The following is a 17,293-nucleotide window of genomic DNA, read 5'->3' on the forward strand; positions in this document are numbered from 1 at the left end:
CATGTGATTTGTCAATGATCAAAATGCTAATTAAGAAGTATTGGTTCTTTCCTTGCCAATAGGATTATCAATTCACCAGATTGATTGTTGATTCCATGGCGATTCACAAGATTGATTTCTGATTCCATGGCATATTCAAGGTATGCCTTGCCCAATTTGTTGCTAATTTGATACCTAATCAAAGACATATCAATGTGAGGCTGATTGGAGTTATTTCCTTTGATATCAGTAGATCTTTTAGAGTTGTTATCGGCTATGCAAGGCTAGTGGACAAGATTGATTGTCTTTCATTTCTTATTCTTATTTCCTTTGTCTTATCCCTCTATATAATGAGGTGAAATCTCTACCATAAAAAAACAGACTATTGTTGATGAATGAGAATTTCGCTTTGTGAGTTGAATATCAAACACTTCAGTATCTTTCTCCTTGAAAAGTGGATACTCCTTGGTGGTGAGCCAAAAACCCTTTGTTTTTGGTTGGTGGCGTAGCCTTTATACCGTAGTGGTGAGTTTCTGTTTAATCTTGATCTTTATCCTCAGCTGGTGTTATTTTTAGGCCTTTGTGGTGATCGTTCTATCCTTCATTTTATATTGTTGACTGGTGATATCTATACGCCATGATATAGTAGGATCTTTGCCGTTATCTTACACTATTCGTTCACTTAATCCCCAAATTCCCCATACCCATCCATACATTTTAGTCCATCAAAATTGTTTGCAACACTTTACGCGTAGAAACTTTCTGACTGAATCACTCATCCACACATGCATCAAATTGGTATAAGAGCTCTAGATTGAACTCGTTTTGAGTAATTCCTTATGTTATCAATTTCGTTTCAAGAAAGACGAAAAAAAATGGTTTATATGGTTCGAAGATCTTTGGTTTTGGAGCAATCTTATGGTGAAAGGCAGGAACGTGCAATGGAGAAACTCCATCTACAAATGGATGAATTCTCGATCATTTAGAGAAATAGCAAAAGGGTGGCAGGAGATATTTGGCAAAACCTTCAATTGAAGGTATATCCTTCTTTGAGGATACTTATTCTCATAAGGTTGCGAATACTTCCACATAGGAGAAAGAAAAGGAAAAGCCCCCTGATTTGCTAACGAGCTCCGAAAATAATCAACTAGTAAAAATAGCAAGTGCTTCAAGTGCTACGGCTATGGGCATCTACAAGTGGATTGTCCAAACCAAAGGGCTATCACCATTGAAGAAATTGAGAAGATTGATTTGGAACTCCAACGGACTCAACAAAAGCCATACCATGTTGAATTTGAATCCAATCAGCAAGAAGAGATCCCAGAACAAATTGATGAAAAAGAGATGCTAATCATCCAGGTATCATCAAGCAACTATAATATTATGGATGGTAAACCTCCAAATCAATTTGCTGAGGTAAATGTTGAAGTCATAGAGAAAGAGGGAATGATTATCATAGATGGAAATCTTAATTGCCATTTTGATTTCGTATACCCTAAAGCATTCTCTCTCACAGCGTTCATCAATTGTCAAAAATATTTTTGACATATTTTTAGTTTCTTAGCATGCCTTGAATATATTGGTTTGTATCAAGCTGATGTATTACTTAGTTCGTTTGAGAGTCGTCCTGGAAAATTTTCAGAATGAAGTCCATTTTGGGTAAGAATAGTTGTGGCAAATTTCAAAACTTCTAATTCTGGAGATGAGAAGCCTCAACAAGATTTGAGGACAAAGTTTTCTGAATGAGGGGAGATTGATGCGGGGGCATCGAGCTCTATCAATTAACTCGCAAGCTCAATCTATCCTCTATGATTCATCCAGCTAATGATGCAAGAGCATCTGATTTGTTAATTATCAAAATGCTGATTAAGAAGTATTGATTCTTTCCTTGTCAATAAGACTATCGATTCATTAGATTGATCGCCGATTCCATGGCTATTCACAAGATTGATTGCTTATTCCATGGCATATTCAAGATATGTCTTGCCCTTTTTGTTGCTGATTTGATGCCTAATCAAAGACATATAGATAGAAGGCTGATTGGAGTTTTTCCTTTGATATTGGTAAATCTTTTAGGGTTGTTATCTGCTGTGCAAGGCTAGTTGACGAGATTGATTGTCTTTTATTTCGTTTTCCTATTTCCTTTGTCTTATCCCTCTATATAATGAGGTGGAATCTCCATTGTAAAAAAGCAGACTATTGTTAATGAATAAGAATTTCTCTTTGTGAATTGAATGTTAAACACTTCGGCATCTTTATCCCGAGTGGATATTCATTGGTGGTGAGCCAAAAGCCTTTTATCCTCGGTTGGTCGCGTAGCCTTTATAATGTGGTGGTGAGCTTCTGTCTAATCCCGATCTTTATCCTCGGTTGGTGTTATCTTTAGGTTTTGGTAGTGATCGTTCTATCCTTCATTCTATATTGTGGCTGGTGATAGATTTATGCCACAATATAGTTCGATTCCTATTGGTTTTTTGCTGTTATCTTACACTATTTATACACTTAATCCCAAAATTCTCCATCCATACACTGTAGTCCATCGAAACCGTTTGCAACACTTCACGCACGGAAACACTTTTTGGCGGAATCACTCGCCGACGCACGCATCATAAGTGATGAGAGAGTTGGAACATCATATTTTTCTGATTCGCGAAGATAAATAATCATTCTCTCTCTCTCTCTCTCTCTCTCTCTCTCTCTCTCTCTCTCTCTCTCTCTCTCTCTCTCTCTCTCTCTCTCTCTCTCTCTCTCTCTCTCTCTCTCTCTCTCTCTCCCTCCCTCCCCCCTAAGATTCATGCATGAAAGCCAAGTGTATAGATTGAACAAGCGTTGTTATTGGCATTAAAAATGATTTGAGTGCGGATTGCCTTTTAGTGTTCGGGCGGTTTCGTTTGGAAAGTTCTCTATCAAGTTTCTACTTATTTAGCAGACTAATCTTGATATCTTCAACATTAATAGTTTCTCTTCTAATAATCATGGTCTTTCCAAAATTTTTATAAGAGGGAGGTAGTGAAACTAATAGCAAAAGAGTTTGATTCTCATCTTCAATCTTAAAATCAATACTTCTTAATTAAGAGATAATAGAAATGAACTCACGAATATGAGATTTAAGAGAAGCACCTTTAGCCTCACGAAAAGTGAAGAGTCGTTGCTTGAGCCTTAATCGATTGGTGAGAGACTTTGTCAGAAAAATACTCTCCAATTTCATCCATAAATCTACAGCTATTTTTTGATCTAGTACCTCCTGTAAAACTTTAATCGTGAGGCACAACTGGATAGTGGACAAAACTTTTTCATCCAATTCTTCACACATTTCATCTGACGTGATTTTCAGTTTCTTTCCTTCATGAAATAGAGTTTTCTTCAAACCCTGCTGCGTAAGAACAACTAACATATGAACTTGCCATAGATTGAAACTGTCGCTCCCATGAAACTTCTCAATATCAAATTTCATTGTTGAACTTAAAGCCGTAACCAGAAGATTGAAAAATCCTAAGGCTCTGATACTAGATTGTTGTGACAATGCGGAAACTAAAATGAAATTAAGACCGAGAAGAAAAAAAGAATACAAAGATTTAGGAAGAAACTCTTGTGACGAAAACCACAAGGAGAGAAGAAGTGAAATCCACTATAAAACCAAGTATTACGAAGGTGGCTCAAAAAGCTAAGGGCGCTTGTTAACATAATAGCTTAAGAGAGAGCAATGACTAACGTGAAAAGTCAAATGAGCAATGAATGCTTTTGGTGCATTTGTGTGCGAGAGAACAGAGTGTGAATTCAAAGAAAAATTTATCGCCGCAACGGGTGTTTTCACCTTCATCTTGAGTCAGAGGATCGTGGAGTGTCTGGGATGGAGGCACTGAAGGTGACTGATTAATACAAAGGATTAGGAAATGTGGTTCAAATGGCCGATCCAGGCGTTTAAAAGCGGAGACAATTTGTGGATGCTTGATAGAGCTAAACAAGACTTATTTGTATGTTAGTCGTGGGCTGTGGAGCGTCAAAGCTCTCGTCCATGCACGGGAAGGATGACCACTGGAGTTAGAAGCCAAGGAATGTCACTCCAGAGACGCCAAAGGTTACAGTATCTTGCATTACTTCGTATATCATCAGGACGATTTTGACCATCCGTCCCTCGATACTATGTGGGCGGGAACAGCTAGGGGCGAATGGGAATGGCAAAATGCGGCCCCTAGTCCGAGCGCATTAACAACCTAGGAGGTGAAAATGGGTTCTGCAATGCAAGTCCAGCCGGTCACCTGATCAACACACAGTCCCAGCCGTTATTTTATTTTCTTTTTGTGGTTCTTTTCATTTTTCTTTCAGGATAATCACGCGTCGAAGGCGGAGAGAAGCTGCATCCGAAAGGACGTGTCAATTTGGAACGCAGATAAACAGTATTAAAAAAGAATGTCTCAAGGAAATCGAGCAACTTCACAGTGTTATTCTTGCAGCACATCGTATGATCATATGAAGATGACGATGAGACATCGGCAGTGCTGTCGCCATAGACTAGTGAAGCCGATGAGGTATTGTCGACAAGTCAGTTTTAGTCTTTAGCTGGAATCGGCAGCCAAATAAGGTAGCTGTTTTCGATATGGGCCAGTCCATGAAAGTAAGAGTCAAGTAAAGGAATGCTGCTTACTGTGGTATCAGCATGAAGGATGAAGAAGAGTTAGAGTTGAAGCCAAACGATTATACAGATAAAGAGCGGTTATCAGATTACGCCCTAAAGTTCCGGAGAATCACGTCCCAGAATCTTGGGGCCGTTAGGATTCAGAATAACAACAGCCAATGTTGCTTACCTCTGGTATTTGGCTATAAAGAGCCCAAAGAACTTCACTTGTAGGGATCCGCAATCAATAAAGCTCATCAATTTGTTCAGCAATTTATTTTATCAATTCTTTACCGGCAATTCTTTATCATTTATTTTAGGATTAATATCATAAAAACCCCAAACTAATACATTTATGAAAAATTTACCTTAAACTAATTTTTTGATCACAAAAAATCCCAAACTGGTATACATGTGACAAATTTATCCTCCGCTATTTTCTTTTAAATCTTACATTTAAATTGTCAAGTTGAATGACACGTGGTAGTTGATGGTTGTATCAATTTGGGTTTTTTGTGGTATTAATCTAATTCAATAAAAATTAACGGATGATAAATTTATCACAGATGTACTAATTTGAGATTTTTTTGGTTAAAAAACTAGTTCGGTGTAAATTTATTACATGTGTACTAGTTTGGAATTTTTCGTGGTATTAGCCCTTTATTTTATCATCCAATTTAGTTCATGGAGTAGCCATTCCTATAGTTTTCGTGCCCGAATAACCACGGAACCCAATTCGACTTTAAAAACTAAAGTCCCGATGCTTTAGTGAAAGATCTTTCATCGCCGAACGTTTTCAATGAAACAGGAAGGGATCATCTCCTAAAGGCGGATGAAAATCAGGGAAGACGTAAAAGCGCCAAGAATATTTGCTTATTTTCAAGTGCTAAAAGCTAGATTAGTGAAGATGTTGGCATACAGAACACCAGTTCTTTGACTTGTGTCTGTGCAAGTGCGTGTGTTAAGGGATGAATGATGGGAAAAGTATAAAAAAAAAGTCTTAAACCTATCATATTGATACAAATTCAGTCCTAAATATTTTAATTGGATCAATTTAGTCTTAAACCTTTTTGCATTGGTACCAATTCAGTCCATCCGGCCAATTTTTGCTGGAAATCACTGATGTGGACGTCAAACATCCTACGTGGCACGGTTGGCACCGACGTGGATTTTTTTTAATAATTTTTTAAAATTTGACAAAAAAATAATATTTTTTCCTTTTTTTATTCTTTCTTTTTCTGTGACTTTGGCCGGCAAAGGTCACTAGCAACCCTCGTCGGCCACTAGGCGAGGGCCTCATGTAGGGCCACCGCAACCCTCACCAACGGTTGTCGAGGGCCAGCCAGTCCTCGACCGGTGGCTGCCAAGGGTTGCCGGTGACCCTTCGCGGCCAAAGTGAGAGAGAAAAAAGAACGAAAAAAGTAATAATTAAAAATACTTGTTTATTTATTCTTAAAAAATATTTAAAAAGTCCATGTTAGCACCAATTGCGTCACGTAGGACGGCTGGCGTCCACGTCAGCAATTTTAATCCAAATTTGGAGCGGCTGGCGCTAACGTGGACACTTTTAAATAATTTTAAAAAATATTTTTACTTTTTTTTTTCATTCTTTCTTTTTCATTCACATTGGCCGGCGAAGGTTGTCGGCAACCATCGTCGGCCACTGGGCGAGGGCCTCACCCTAGGGCTACACGGCCCTCGCCAACGGCGGTTGAGGGCCGCCCGGCCCTCGCCCGGTGGCCGGCGAGGGTTGTCGATGACCCTCGTTGGTCAAAGTGAGAAAAAAAAAGAATGAAAAAAAATAACTAAACATATTTATTTATTTATTTTTAAAAGATATTTAAAAAATATCAATGTTACCGCCAACCGCGTTACATACGACGATCGGCGTCCACGTCGGTAATTTTCGCCCAAATTTGGCTGGATGTACTTAATTGGTACCAATACAAACAAGGTTTAGGATTAAGTTGGTCCGATTAAAAGATTTATAACTGAATTAGTATCAATACAATAAGTTTAGGACTTTTTTGTACTTTTCCCCATGGACCACCTATATGGCTTTCCAGATGTTTTGACTTGAAGTCAACCAATGCCCACAAAATCCGCTTAACTCCCCCACCTTAGTAAATAGAGGACCAATGATCAAGCGTGGTTGATGAGATGGTCATTGTCATTGACAACTATCACTTGACTAATAACAGCTTAATCAGTCAAAACTCATTTTAAGTTGATTGATCAACCTGCTCATCAGTTAAGAGACAAGATCGTACGGCATGTATGCATGTAATAGGGACTAGTTACACTTCAATGTGAATCAACTTTCGGCCGATTAATAATTGATAATCTCCCCACGCAACTAATAACTTCCATACGAGAAATTAGTAAGTGTTCATACTCTGTGGTGAACTTAAAGATTTGGATTGACATAAAGGAATTGTGCTAAAGTCAGTATCTTACCATAGCAACTTTTCACCATGGAATGCATATCAAATTATCAATGACTACTAGTTCTGTCATGATGAGAAGTAACTTTACTTCCAAGCTCTTTAAATTCAGTAACTTCTCCATGCTAATAATCAATATTTATCCTGAGAAGTAAGTTTAAGCATATTGCTGTCAAAAGTAGCTCATTTATGAGTTAATAAATCCCCTGTTAAAAAAAAATGCTGAATCCACTCAAGTTACAGAATAATTTGCACGTACACCCCAAGAAAAATCCAATACACGCAAGTTACACTATTCTACTACAGCATTCTTGGGTAATTCCTGCTTCGCGCATCAACAGTTAATACGTGCTCTTGAATTACCGCATGCCAAATTGCTTAATCCAGAAGCTATACATCCTCATTCACCCACCAGAACGACCGTGTCGTCTATGGCTGACTGAAAATAGTTTTGGGAGTAGAGATCAATTCGTGATATTGGATTATAAACAAAGCCACGGCGAGCCATTCCCAGTCAATCTGCAGAAACCAAGCTTTCTTTTGAATTAGATTTCCAATAGTAATCGATTGCAATGTCTCTTGATAAGCATCATACCAATGATAGGAACCAAAAAACAAAAGAAATAGAAGCAAGGCAATTTATGTTGGAGTCAATTTAAAATACTATGGAACCAAACAGAATTCTAAGTAAAGCAACAGTACTCGAGAATGTGTGCTCACCAAAGGCCATGTGCTAGTTTAATTATGTATAGATACAGATCGAGAATCATGGTCAACTATCATTTTGAGGAAAAAAGAATGATCGATCCTCGTCAGTTGTAGATTTTACCTGTCCGCTTCCGTTTGCTCAAACAATCCCAAAGGCATAACAGCTAAAAATAAGCTGTTGGTAGTTCATCTTCTCCATGTAAACCCAATGCAAACAGTTTCTCCCTAATCTGTTGCAGCTGATTTGCAATCCCGCTGATGTTCATCCGTCTTCCAGGCGCACTATACGAACAAGCAACTCCAATATTGTACGCCATAACCAAACACTCTTGAAATATGCCATCACTTTCGAAAAACCAATGCCGGGGACTACAGGGGCCTAATTGTCTCTCTCTTTCTTGAAGGAGAACGTTGTCTGTAATTTCGAGTACTCGTCCAGGCAAAGCCTTTTCGACGAAACTATGAAGAGTCAAATTATCTTTGAATGTGTCATCAGTGGGACTCAATGCTGTGAACATCTCCAATAAGAGAATGCCGTAACTATAGATGTCCCCTTCTCTTGAAACCTTGCATCCTTGTGCATATTCTGCAACACATTTAGATCACAGTGTACGTTAAATTGGAGTGTGGATCTTCAAATTAGAATGTAATGTGCCTAAAGACTATAAGAGTTACCATTAGTTACCAAACTTCACATAGGAATAGAGAGAGATTACCTGGAGGAGCATAACCAATCGTCCCTCTAAGACCCACTGAACTCATCTTATTAACTATAGTATCAAGGGATGATCCAAGAAGGAATTTTGCCAATCCAAAGTTGCCAACATGTGCGACCATCTCCGTGTCTAAGAGGATATTACTTGGTTTTAGGTCACAATGAACAATGGGTATGTGGCACTGATGATGAAGATAATCCAATGCAGAAGCAACATCAATAGCTATATTTATCCTCCGAATGAAATTCAACTTTTTCGGGAGCTCATTTCCATCAAATGTTGGGTTTGGTTGTAGCCATCTTTCTAGGCTTCCATTGTCCATGAATTGATAGACTAAGGCCTTAAAATCATTTCCTTGATAATCACTACCCGAGCAAACTGTCAGTATCTTCAAGAGATTTCGATGTTTGATGTTCTTTAATGCTTCGCACTCCACCATGAAGCTCGTCCGAGCACCATAACGGACTAAATGAAGCACCTTCACGGCAACAACAGTTCCATTGTCCTCAAGTATCCCCCTATAAACAGAACCAAAGCTTCCAACACCAATCAAATTCGTTGAAGAAAAACCATTTGTTGCTTTTAGGAGTGCTCCATAGGACATGTTTGGATGTGAATCATTTATCAAACTTGAAGCTGGTTCATTTACTTTCTTCTTAAATCGACAGAGATATATAAAAGCCAGAATAAGAGCTACTCCAAGAACTCCAAAAATAATAGAAGCATACAATATTACTATATTTATCTTTTTGCCCTTGGAGCTTTTGGATATGCAGTTGGGGAGATGAAATTCTGGCAGTCCACCGCAAAGCTCACCGTTCCCAATAATGGAAGTACCAGTAATGTTCTTAAAGACTCCTTCATGTGGCAGCATGCCTCCAAACTTATTGTATGATAAATTCAGAAGTTTCAAGAAGCGAAATGCTGCTAAAAATTCTGGAATCTGACCTAACAAATTATTGCGTGAAAGATCTAGTTCTTCAATGCCTCCTAACGATATGATTGATTGAGGAATGGACCCGTGGAAGAAGTTGCCCCCCATCCTGAGTGATGTCAATTCAGTGCAATAACCTAAACTACTGGGGATTTCACCTACTAACAAATTGTCAGAGATATCCAAAGCAGTCAAAGCTCTCAAGTTGCCAACATCTGTGGGTAGAACCCCAGTCAGATAATTATGAGACAAATCTAGAGTTATCGCTAATGATGAGAGACCTACAACTTGTGGGGGTATGGCACCGCTCAGATTGTTATTAGACAAATCAAGCAGTTCAAGAGACCGACAATTTGACAGATCTGAAGGAATTGGCCCCTGAAAGTTGTTCCCCCCAAGATAAAGGAGAAGTAACTTGGTTAGATTTCCCAAAGAAGATGGGATACTCCCTCCCAGGTTGTTATCACTTAACTCCAGTATCCCTACATCTTGTAGGGCCCCCAAATTTGAGGGGATAAAACCTGAAAGCTGATTGGAACGCATACCCAAAACTCTCAGGTTGATAAAATTCTCGATTTCTTCTGGAATCTCGCCAGATACTTGATTCTCGCTTAAATGAAATATTGTGAGATTGGTGGATAAATTACCTATGCATTTGGGTAACACCCCGCCAAACTTGTTCCTCCCACCATCCACCTCCTTCAACTTGGTGCTGTTAGTTAACGAGCAAAGAAAGCTCAGGTCTTCAAGTTTTCCACTTCCAAGCTGATTACTCCTGAATAGAAATTTACTAAGTTTATACAGATTTTCCAAAGAAGGTACTCTTCCGGAAAATCTGTTAACACTAAGTTGAAGCGAGCCTAACTTTGTGCAATTCGACATCGATAGAGGAATCGGCCCCTCAAGTTGGTTCTCCCAAACGCTGAAAAATTCAAGATCTGAGAGTTTGAGGCCTATGTCTACAGGTAGAGTCCCCTGTATCCGGTTGTTTCCAGCGTCAAACACAACGAGTGAAGAGAGATTGAGTAAGGAAGGTGGAATTGTACCTGACAATCTGTTTCCTCCAATAGCAAGGACTTGCAAGTTTTTCAGGTGGCCTAGAACTTGGGGAATGCTCCCACCCAAGTTGTTTCCGGTTAAATAGAGGATCTCCAATGAGGATAAGTTGACAATGGAGGAAGGCACATTCCCTATTAGATTGTTCCAAGGCAATTCGAAACTCTGTAGCTTTGGCATTGAAACGAGCTCTCTAGGAATTTCTCCAGTTAGTTCATTGTACCCAAGACTGAGGGTGACAAGGTCTGAGCAACCCGACATGTTTTTGGGAATTTCGCCAACTAATGAATTGTTGTCCAATCGTAGGATACGCAGGTGGCGCAACAGGCCGAGTTGTGGAGGGATTTGTTGATTGAAGCTATTGTTTTGTAGCAACATCTCCCTTAAGAAGCTGAGGTTTCCGATATGAGGAGAGATAGATCCGGAGAGTCCTTGTGATCCCAAGTCCAAGACCATGACCCTCCGGTGCCTGCGGCCGCACGTAATGCCATGCCACTGGCAAAACCCGATGCTATTGTTCCATGAGTTGAGTACACCAAAAGAATCTACTGCTATGCTGACCTTAAATGCGAGCAGCGCGAGTCCGTCTGTTTCATTGGTTGTGGAGGAGACTTGGTTAAAGCACAGTGCAACAGCAATACCAAGAAGCAAGTGGCATGATAGAAACTCTGCAAAACTCATGCTTAGGAGTTTCATGACTCAAAGCACGAGAAAGCAGGTAGATATGAAAGCAAAGGCAAGAAGAAACAAGAGGCAGGATCGATGCTAGTGGAAACTGTGAAGAGATCTAAAAGAAGGTGTCGGTTTTCCTGGACAGCTTGCGCTTTTCGTCTTTCTGTTTTTTGTTCTTGTTTTTATGGGTAGATCAGTGCTCTATAAAAAGAAGAAGAGAAAGAGTTTCTACGGGTCAAACTGCTTATGGCAAGGAAAAGAAAGAGATTTTCTTCCCAATGAAATGCAATTAGTGGCACTCTTTTTCTTTTTAGGAAAAAAGTAGTAATTATGGTGGAAGAACCTTGTCCTTTCATTCAGGATAAGTACGTCGGGGAGCGCCGTAACTTTTTTTTGCTCACTTGACTGCCATAACTCTGAAAAATCAACCACTTAAATGCCATCGGCAATTTTGCATCGCCTGAAATCCTACATGGACTTCGAAAAAGCTAACGTGGCACCGCAGGAATGATTTTTTTGAATATTTTAATGTACATGTGAATTTTTCATATTTTTTTTATTTTGCAATTTTTCTTTGTCTTTTGGTTTTTTCTTGGTCTCCCTTGACCGGCGAGGGTCACCGGCGACCCTTGACCTCAACCCCGGGGTCAAGGGCCGCGAGGGCCCTCGCCCTCAACCAGCAGGGCCGTGACGGCCCTTCCTCACCCTTGGGAGAACCGATCGTGGCCGGCGAAGGTCGCCGGTGACCCTCACGGGCTAAGGGGAAAAAAGCAACAAAAATCAAAAGAAAAAGAAAAATATCAAAATAAATAAAAAATAAGAAAAAATTCTAAAAAATATTAATTTTTTTTAAAAATTGACATGTCACTGAAAAGTAAATAGAAAAATAATAAAAAGTCTACTTAGGATGATTTGTTAGAAGTGGTACTCAAGTGAACAATTTCCTTCGATGTGGCACTCAAGTGAGCGACTCCTAATGAACTTATTCCCCATTCAATACCTTTGACCCGTAATTGGTTTCCATGGAATTGTTTAACATGAACATTTTCTGCTATGGTTGGCGGATTTTGGTTATTATAACATAATTTGGCTGACTTTTGCGAGGAAAATCTTATTGCATTAATCATTTTAAAGAAAATTATAAAAAAAGTCCTAAAGCTATTGGGATTGCAGCAATTCAGTTCTAATCCTTTTTTTTTTTACTAATTCAGCTCTAAACCTTTTGCGGTTGCGTCAATTCAATTCAATCCGGCCAATCTTGGCCGACCATCCGACAACGAAATACCGGCGACAAAGCTTAACCAATGATAACCTACCACATGGCGCCACATCTTTTTATTGAAGATCTCACACTTCTTATTCTCGTATTCAGCATACACAATTAATTAGTAATAACCTCAATTTGAGAAGGTGCTGATTTTTCAGATCTTTTGAAGAACTCCTCTTTTCTATTCTTTTTTTCTGCGGACAAGTCAAGACAAATGACTGCCATTCGGTGGATGAGAAACTATCGACCGTCGACCGTCGTCGACCTTGACAGCACTGTCCATTCATTAAGCTGTAGGTACTACTTTTCATCGTCTCTGACCGCATATGCTACGGGAGAGCCGCTGTGATGTTTTCTTGGCATGGTCCGATCACAATCCGCGTGAACTACAGGGGCCGCCCACAGCTGTCGGTGACGTGGGTTTCACGCAGATCTCGCAAATTTCAATGGCTGTGATTGCACGTAGTCCACGCAAGTATTTCCCATACGTCGGGCTGGAAATTTACGAGACCGTCGGGATGTTCCCTTCAAGTCCAATCACTGCAATGCCTATACATATCAAATTCAAAGTGGAGTCGACTGTGTGAAGTGGCCGTTGCTTCAAGTGCTTCCCTTCAAGTTCTACTGTGTGAAGGGGCCGTTGCATCGAGAGTGCTTCCCTTAAGTCCAATCAGTGCAATGCCTACACATATCAAATTCAAAGTGGAGTCCACTTTGTGAAGTGGCCGTTGCATCGAGTGCTTCCCTTCAAGTCCAATCAGTGCAATGCCTACGCATATCAAATTCAAAGTGGAGTCTACTGCGTGAGGGGGCTGTTGCAGCAAGAGCAAAAAGCACGAGCGTTTTGTATCCATTGAACACTCGATGCGCGAATGTGAATGAGTTGAATTATTTATCTCCCGCTCTATTAGTGAACTCTCTTTCCACGGAGTTTTCAGAGCACTGGATTCTTATCAATATTTACATTGCTCAATCCTGCATTCGAGAGACGCTCCTAATAAGCAACGAATGCCAGGTGCTCTGACATGATTCACAATGTGTATCTCAAGGAAATCGGGCAACTTCATAATAGTTCTTGCGACATAATATATCATCTGAATTCTAACAAGTGTGCGTGTACTCGGGGGTGGATGATGGACACATCCAGATGGCTTCCAAATGTTGACTTGAAGTCAACCAATGCGCACAAAACATTAGAAGTCCCCTACTTTGGAAAATAAACCGAAGACTGATGATCAAGCCCGATTGACTGGTGGTCATTGTCACTGATAAATATCACTAGACTAACAACAGTTTAATAAGTCAAAATCATTTCGTAGTTGATTGATACACCGGTTCATCAGTCAGAGATGATGTTGTCAGGCATGTATATATCGATTAAAAACTAGTTATGTTTTGATGTGAATAGTAACTCTCTAAGAGGAAAATCAACTTCCGGCCAATTAATAGTTGATAATTTCTCGATGTGATTAATGGCTTTCATATGAACTTAGGTGAGTGATTATCCTAATTGGTGAACTCGAAGTGCTGCTCTCGCGAAAAAGAATTTTGCTAAGTCAGTCTTTTGATATAGTAAGTTTTCACCATGGAAATAGGTGTGTGCATATTATTGACCAATAATTTTGTCAAGAAAAAAAGTAACTTTACTTTCAAACTTTTAAATTCAATAACTTCTCCATATTAATGGTGTTGCGGAAATAAGCGATCGAATAACAAAATAAGCAGAATAAGAAAATCAATCGAACATCATATTTATGTGGTTTAGTCGGTGTGACCCATACTTGTCACGCCCGACTCTCGAGCCCGCGACATCCCTACCAAACCGCCACGAGGTCACGAAGGATAATGTCCCGGGCGCGTTATTGACCTTTCAATTATATACGCATGCGGAAACGGTTCACTCCCAAACAACATATAAATAAACGGGGATAGCCTAGCGGGAAATACATACCAAGGCAAATAGTCAAAAGTAACATCCACGATTACAGGACAGCAGATGAGTCGTAACCCTACCGAGCTACGGAAATATATACAACCCCATACTTCGGGGCGGCTCACTAAGACCTCAAAAGGGTACTAGGTCGGATAAGGTTAACTTCTCATCTATTCCAAAAGACTATTCTCATAACTTGGCTTTGGTATCCATAAAGCTCCATCACCTGGGATCCGAAAGTGGTTCCCACAACGGGGTGAGATATAAATCTCGGTGAATCAAGCCTAAGCTCGGTTAGGACACTGATTCACCTAAAACATCCTAACCACGAGGATTATAACACCACAATATAACCATATATCCAACAATCATATCACATGGCAATAATCATCCACATGCATACTTACCGGCCCTTCACCACACATAATGCAATGCTTGACTCCACTCAACGGCCACATCGGGCAACCATCCGAACACGCATCACACTCACAAGTATGCACAGGACACCACACAAGTCCATTTATTAACGATGATCGCGCTCTTGGCGCCACGGTGATGAGGATCCACGCGATCGGCGTGATCGACTCTCACAACTAATGCGATCCCGCATTCTTCCGGCAGACCGGGCTCACGTTCCTTTTCCCTCTCGGCAACGGCTACTACAAGCGGTGTATCCAGTGCACCTCGCACGGCACGGCAAGTAGGCATCCCTATACGGGGCTTCGGTCCATCACAAGCTGCGACCGGCATCCGATAATCCCTTAAAACCGTACGTACCATACGGGGCATGAATTATCGTGCTTACGGCAAGTCGTGTGGTTCCATAAAAAATGGTACGGTGTGTACTATGTGTACAAGACGAACTTGCCAGGAAAACCCATCATCGTTCCGTCATATGACCATACAGCACACCCGACACATCAATCAATTTATTCTCTTTGATTTAGGCCGGATGCTCACACAAACGTGCTCAAAGACTCGGCCCCAAGGCCATTTTCATGCTAAAATATGTCTTTGATCTTGCACACGGTCATATGCATATGCAGACGCCAATTCACTCAACGAGCATCCAGGATACTCAAATCAACATTTCAAGGTGGCGATCCGCCCAAACAAAGTCATCAATTCAACACGAATAAACCAATTCGATTAGGCCACATAAGGACTCAATTTCGTGTCAGAGTCATTAATTAGCCAATTTGATTTAAAATTGCCAATCGATCGCTCGTCCTTAACCTATCGCTCGCTCGCGATCAAATCACAATATACAGTCAAATTCATTTAGCAACAATTAGCCACAGACAATTCTAATTTAATCGATTATGGTCATTTACGCTAATCGGGTTTCTAACTAATCCGACCATAATCAAATCTACCTAAATTCTCTACCGACTAGCTAACTAATCCTAGGCGCAATTAGCGCCCTAACCAAGGATTAGGGTCAACTCACCAAAAACGGTGGTCGAGGTCGGGTCGGACACGATTTTTGAGGCCGGGGCCGAAAATCACTATTCACGTCGGAAAACACTGTTCACGCCGGAAACACTGTTCACCGCGGCACTGTTCCCGGCGACACTGTTCACGGCCGAAAACAGTGACGAGTTCGGCGGTGAAATCGCTGCAAACGGCAGCAGCTCAGCGATTGGAGGTCCGGTGAGCGACGGAAGCTGAAAAACAGAATTAACAGTGGTAAAACAGGGGAAACCGGGCTGAATTTGGGGGGAAAATCGATCTCACGGGCTGAGGCGAGGCTGGGGAAGGCTGGGGGACTCACCTACAGGCCGAGGACGACCTTCGGGTCTAGCTGGGGGCGGCGGACAGCGGCCGGAAGCGGCCGAACAACGGTGGTGCAGAAACCGGCGCAGAAATAGGGGAAAACGAGCAGAACAGGGGAGGTCCGATCGGGGCTCAAATCGAGCTCTACGGGCGGCGGCCGGCCACCACAAGCTCCGAGGGACGAGATAGGACTCTAAGGAGGTCGTCGGTGGCGGTGGTGAGCGGCGGAAGGCGGCGGAGACGGCCGGAACAGCAGCTGCAACTCAGGCGACGGAAACAGGGCAGACGGGTTTCAAATCTGTTCCGGGGCTGTTCGCGGCGGTTCGAGGCGGTGCACGGCGGTGGGTTGAAGTCTGGAGGTCGAAGGGAAGGTGATGTGGTGGTGGGTGGTGGTCGGAAGGGGCTCGGGACGGCCGGAGCAGCTCGGGTGGCCCGTGAACGCGAAACAGGGCAGGATTTCGCCGGGGCTGTTCTGGGCTTTCCGGCGGCGAACGGCGGCCGAGATGACGGTGGTGGCGGCGAGGAGTGGTGGATTGAGGGGTAGGGTGGTGGATGGAGGTGGTGTTTTGGCAAAAATCGCCAAGGAAGAAGATGGTTCGGTGATGGAGGGGGAGGAAGTCGCGCGAAGGAAAACAGGGGGGCTGCAGACGTGAGGGAGAGAAAGAGAAGAGAGAGGAGCACGTGGGCAACAGAAGAATTGGCCAAATTTGACTGGGTGGGGCCCACGGGTCTCATCCAAATTAATGAATTTCGTCCCATATGCATAATATCCAAGGGCGGTTCCGTAATTTGACAATTCGGGACTGATCGGATTTTTGGCTCAACCGATTGGGAATAAAATTTGGATTTCTACGGGCTAGGTTCGGTCCGGGAAAAGTTTAGGCGCGACGAACAAAAATCCTAAGTCGCGATGACCACGATCGATTTCGAGACCCAATCGAAATCAAACGACATTTCGGAAATTGTTCAAAATTCGTCACGTACGTCCTTTCGATCCGAAATTTAATACCAACTAAAGTTCAATAATAATCCTTTTTATTGAACTCGGTCTCTGTATCGAGGGCCTAATTTCCCGGGCGTCACAACTCTCCCCACCTTAGGAAATTTCGTCCCCGAAATTACAGTACAGCCACGATTCTTCAAAAAGATACGGATAGCTACTCTTCATAATTTCTTCGTTCTCCCATGTAGCT

The 17,293-nt window shown here is 41.5% G+C and overlaps 1 protein-coding gene across 3 annotated transcripts; it reads right to left on the bottom strand.

The window, feature by feature from the left end:
* Window positions 1-7,531: 7,531 nt before the first annotated feature.
* Window positions 7,532-11,278, bottom strand: LOC115739484 (probable LRR receptor-like serine/threonine-protein kinase At3g47570). 3 transcript variants are annotated; one of them, XM_048274503.1, is made up of 3 exons: window positions 8,463-11,278; window positions 7,868-8,332; window positions 7,532-7,557 (listed from the first exon to the last, which is right to left on the bottom strand). In XM_048274503.1, exons 1-2 carry the CDS (start codon window positions 11,146-11,148, stop codon window positions 7,911-7,913), a joined length of 3,108 nt encoding a protein of 1,035 aa, XP_048130460.1. In that variant the 5' UTR covers window positions 11,149-11,278; the 3' UTR covers window positions 7,532-7,557; window positions 7,868-7,910. The 3 variants fall into 3 exon arrangements, with proteins under 3 accessions (XP_048130460.1, XP_048130461.1, XP_030528451.2); XM_048274504.1 differs by lacking the exon at window positions 7,532-7,557 and having other exon boundaries at window positions 7,667-8,332; window positions 8,463-9,129; window positions 9,163-11,278; XM_030672591.2 differs by lacking the exon at window positions 7,532-7,557 and having other exon boundaries at window positions 7,667-8,332.
* Between the last annotated feature and the right edge of the window lie 6,015 nt (window positions 11,279-17,293).

This window comes from Rhodamnia argentea, chromosome 2 (genome assembly GCF_020921035.1).
Source record: "Rhodamnia argentea isolate NSW1041297 chromosome 2, ASM2092103v1, whole genome shotgun sequence".
NCBI classification, from domain to species: Eukaryota; Viridiplantae; Streptophyta; class Magnoliopsida; order Myrtales; family Myrtaceae; genus Rhodamnia; species Rhodamnia argentea.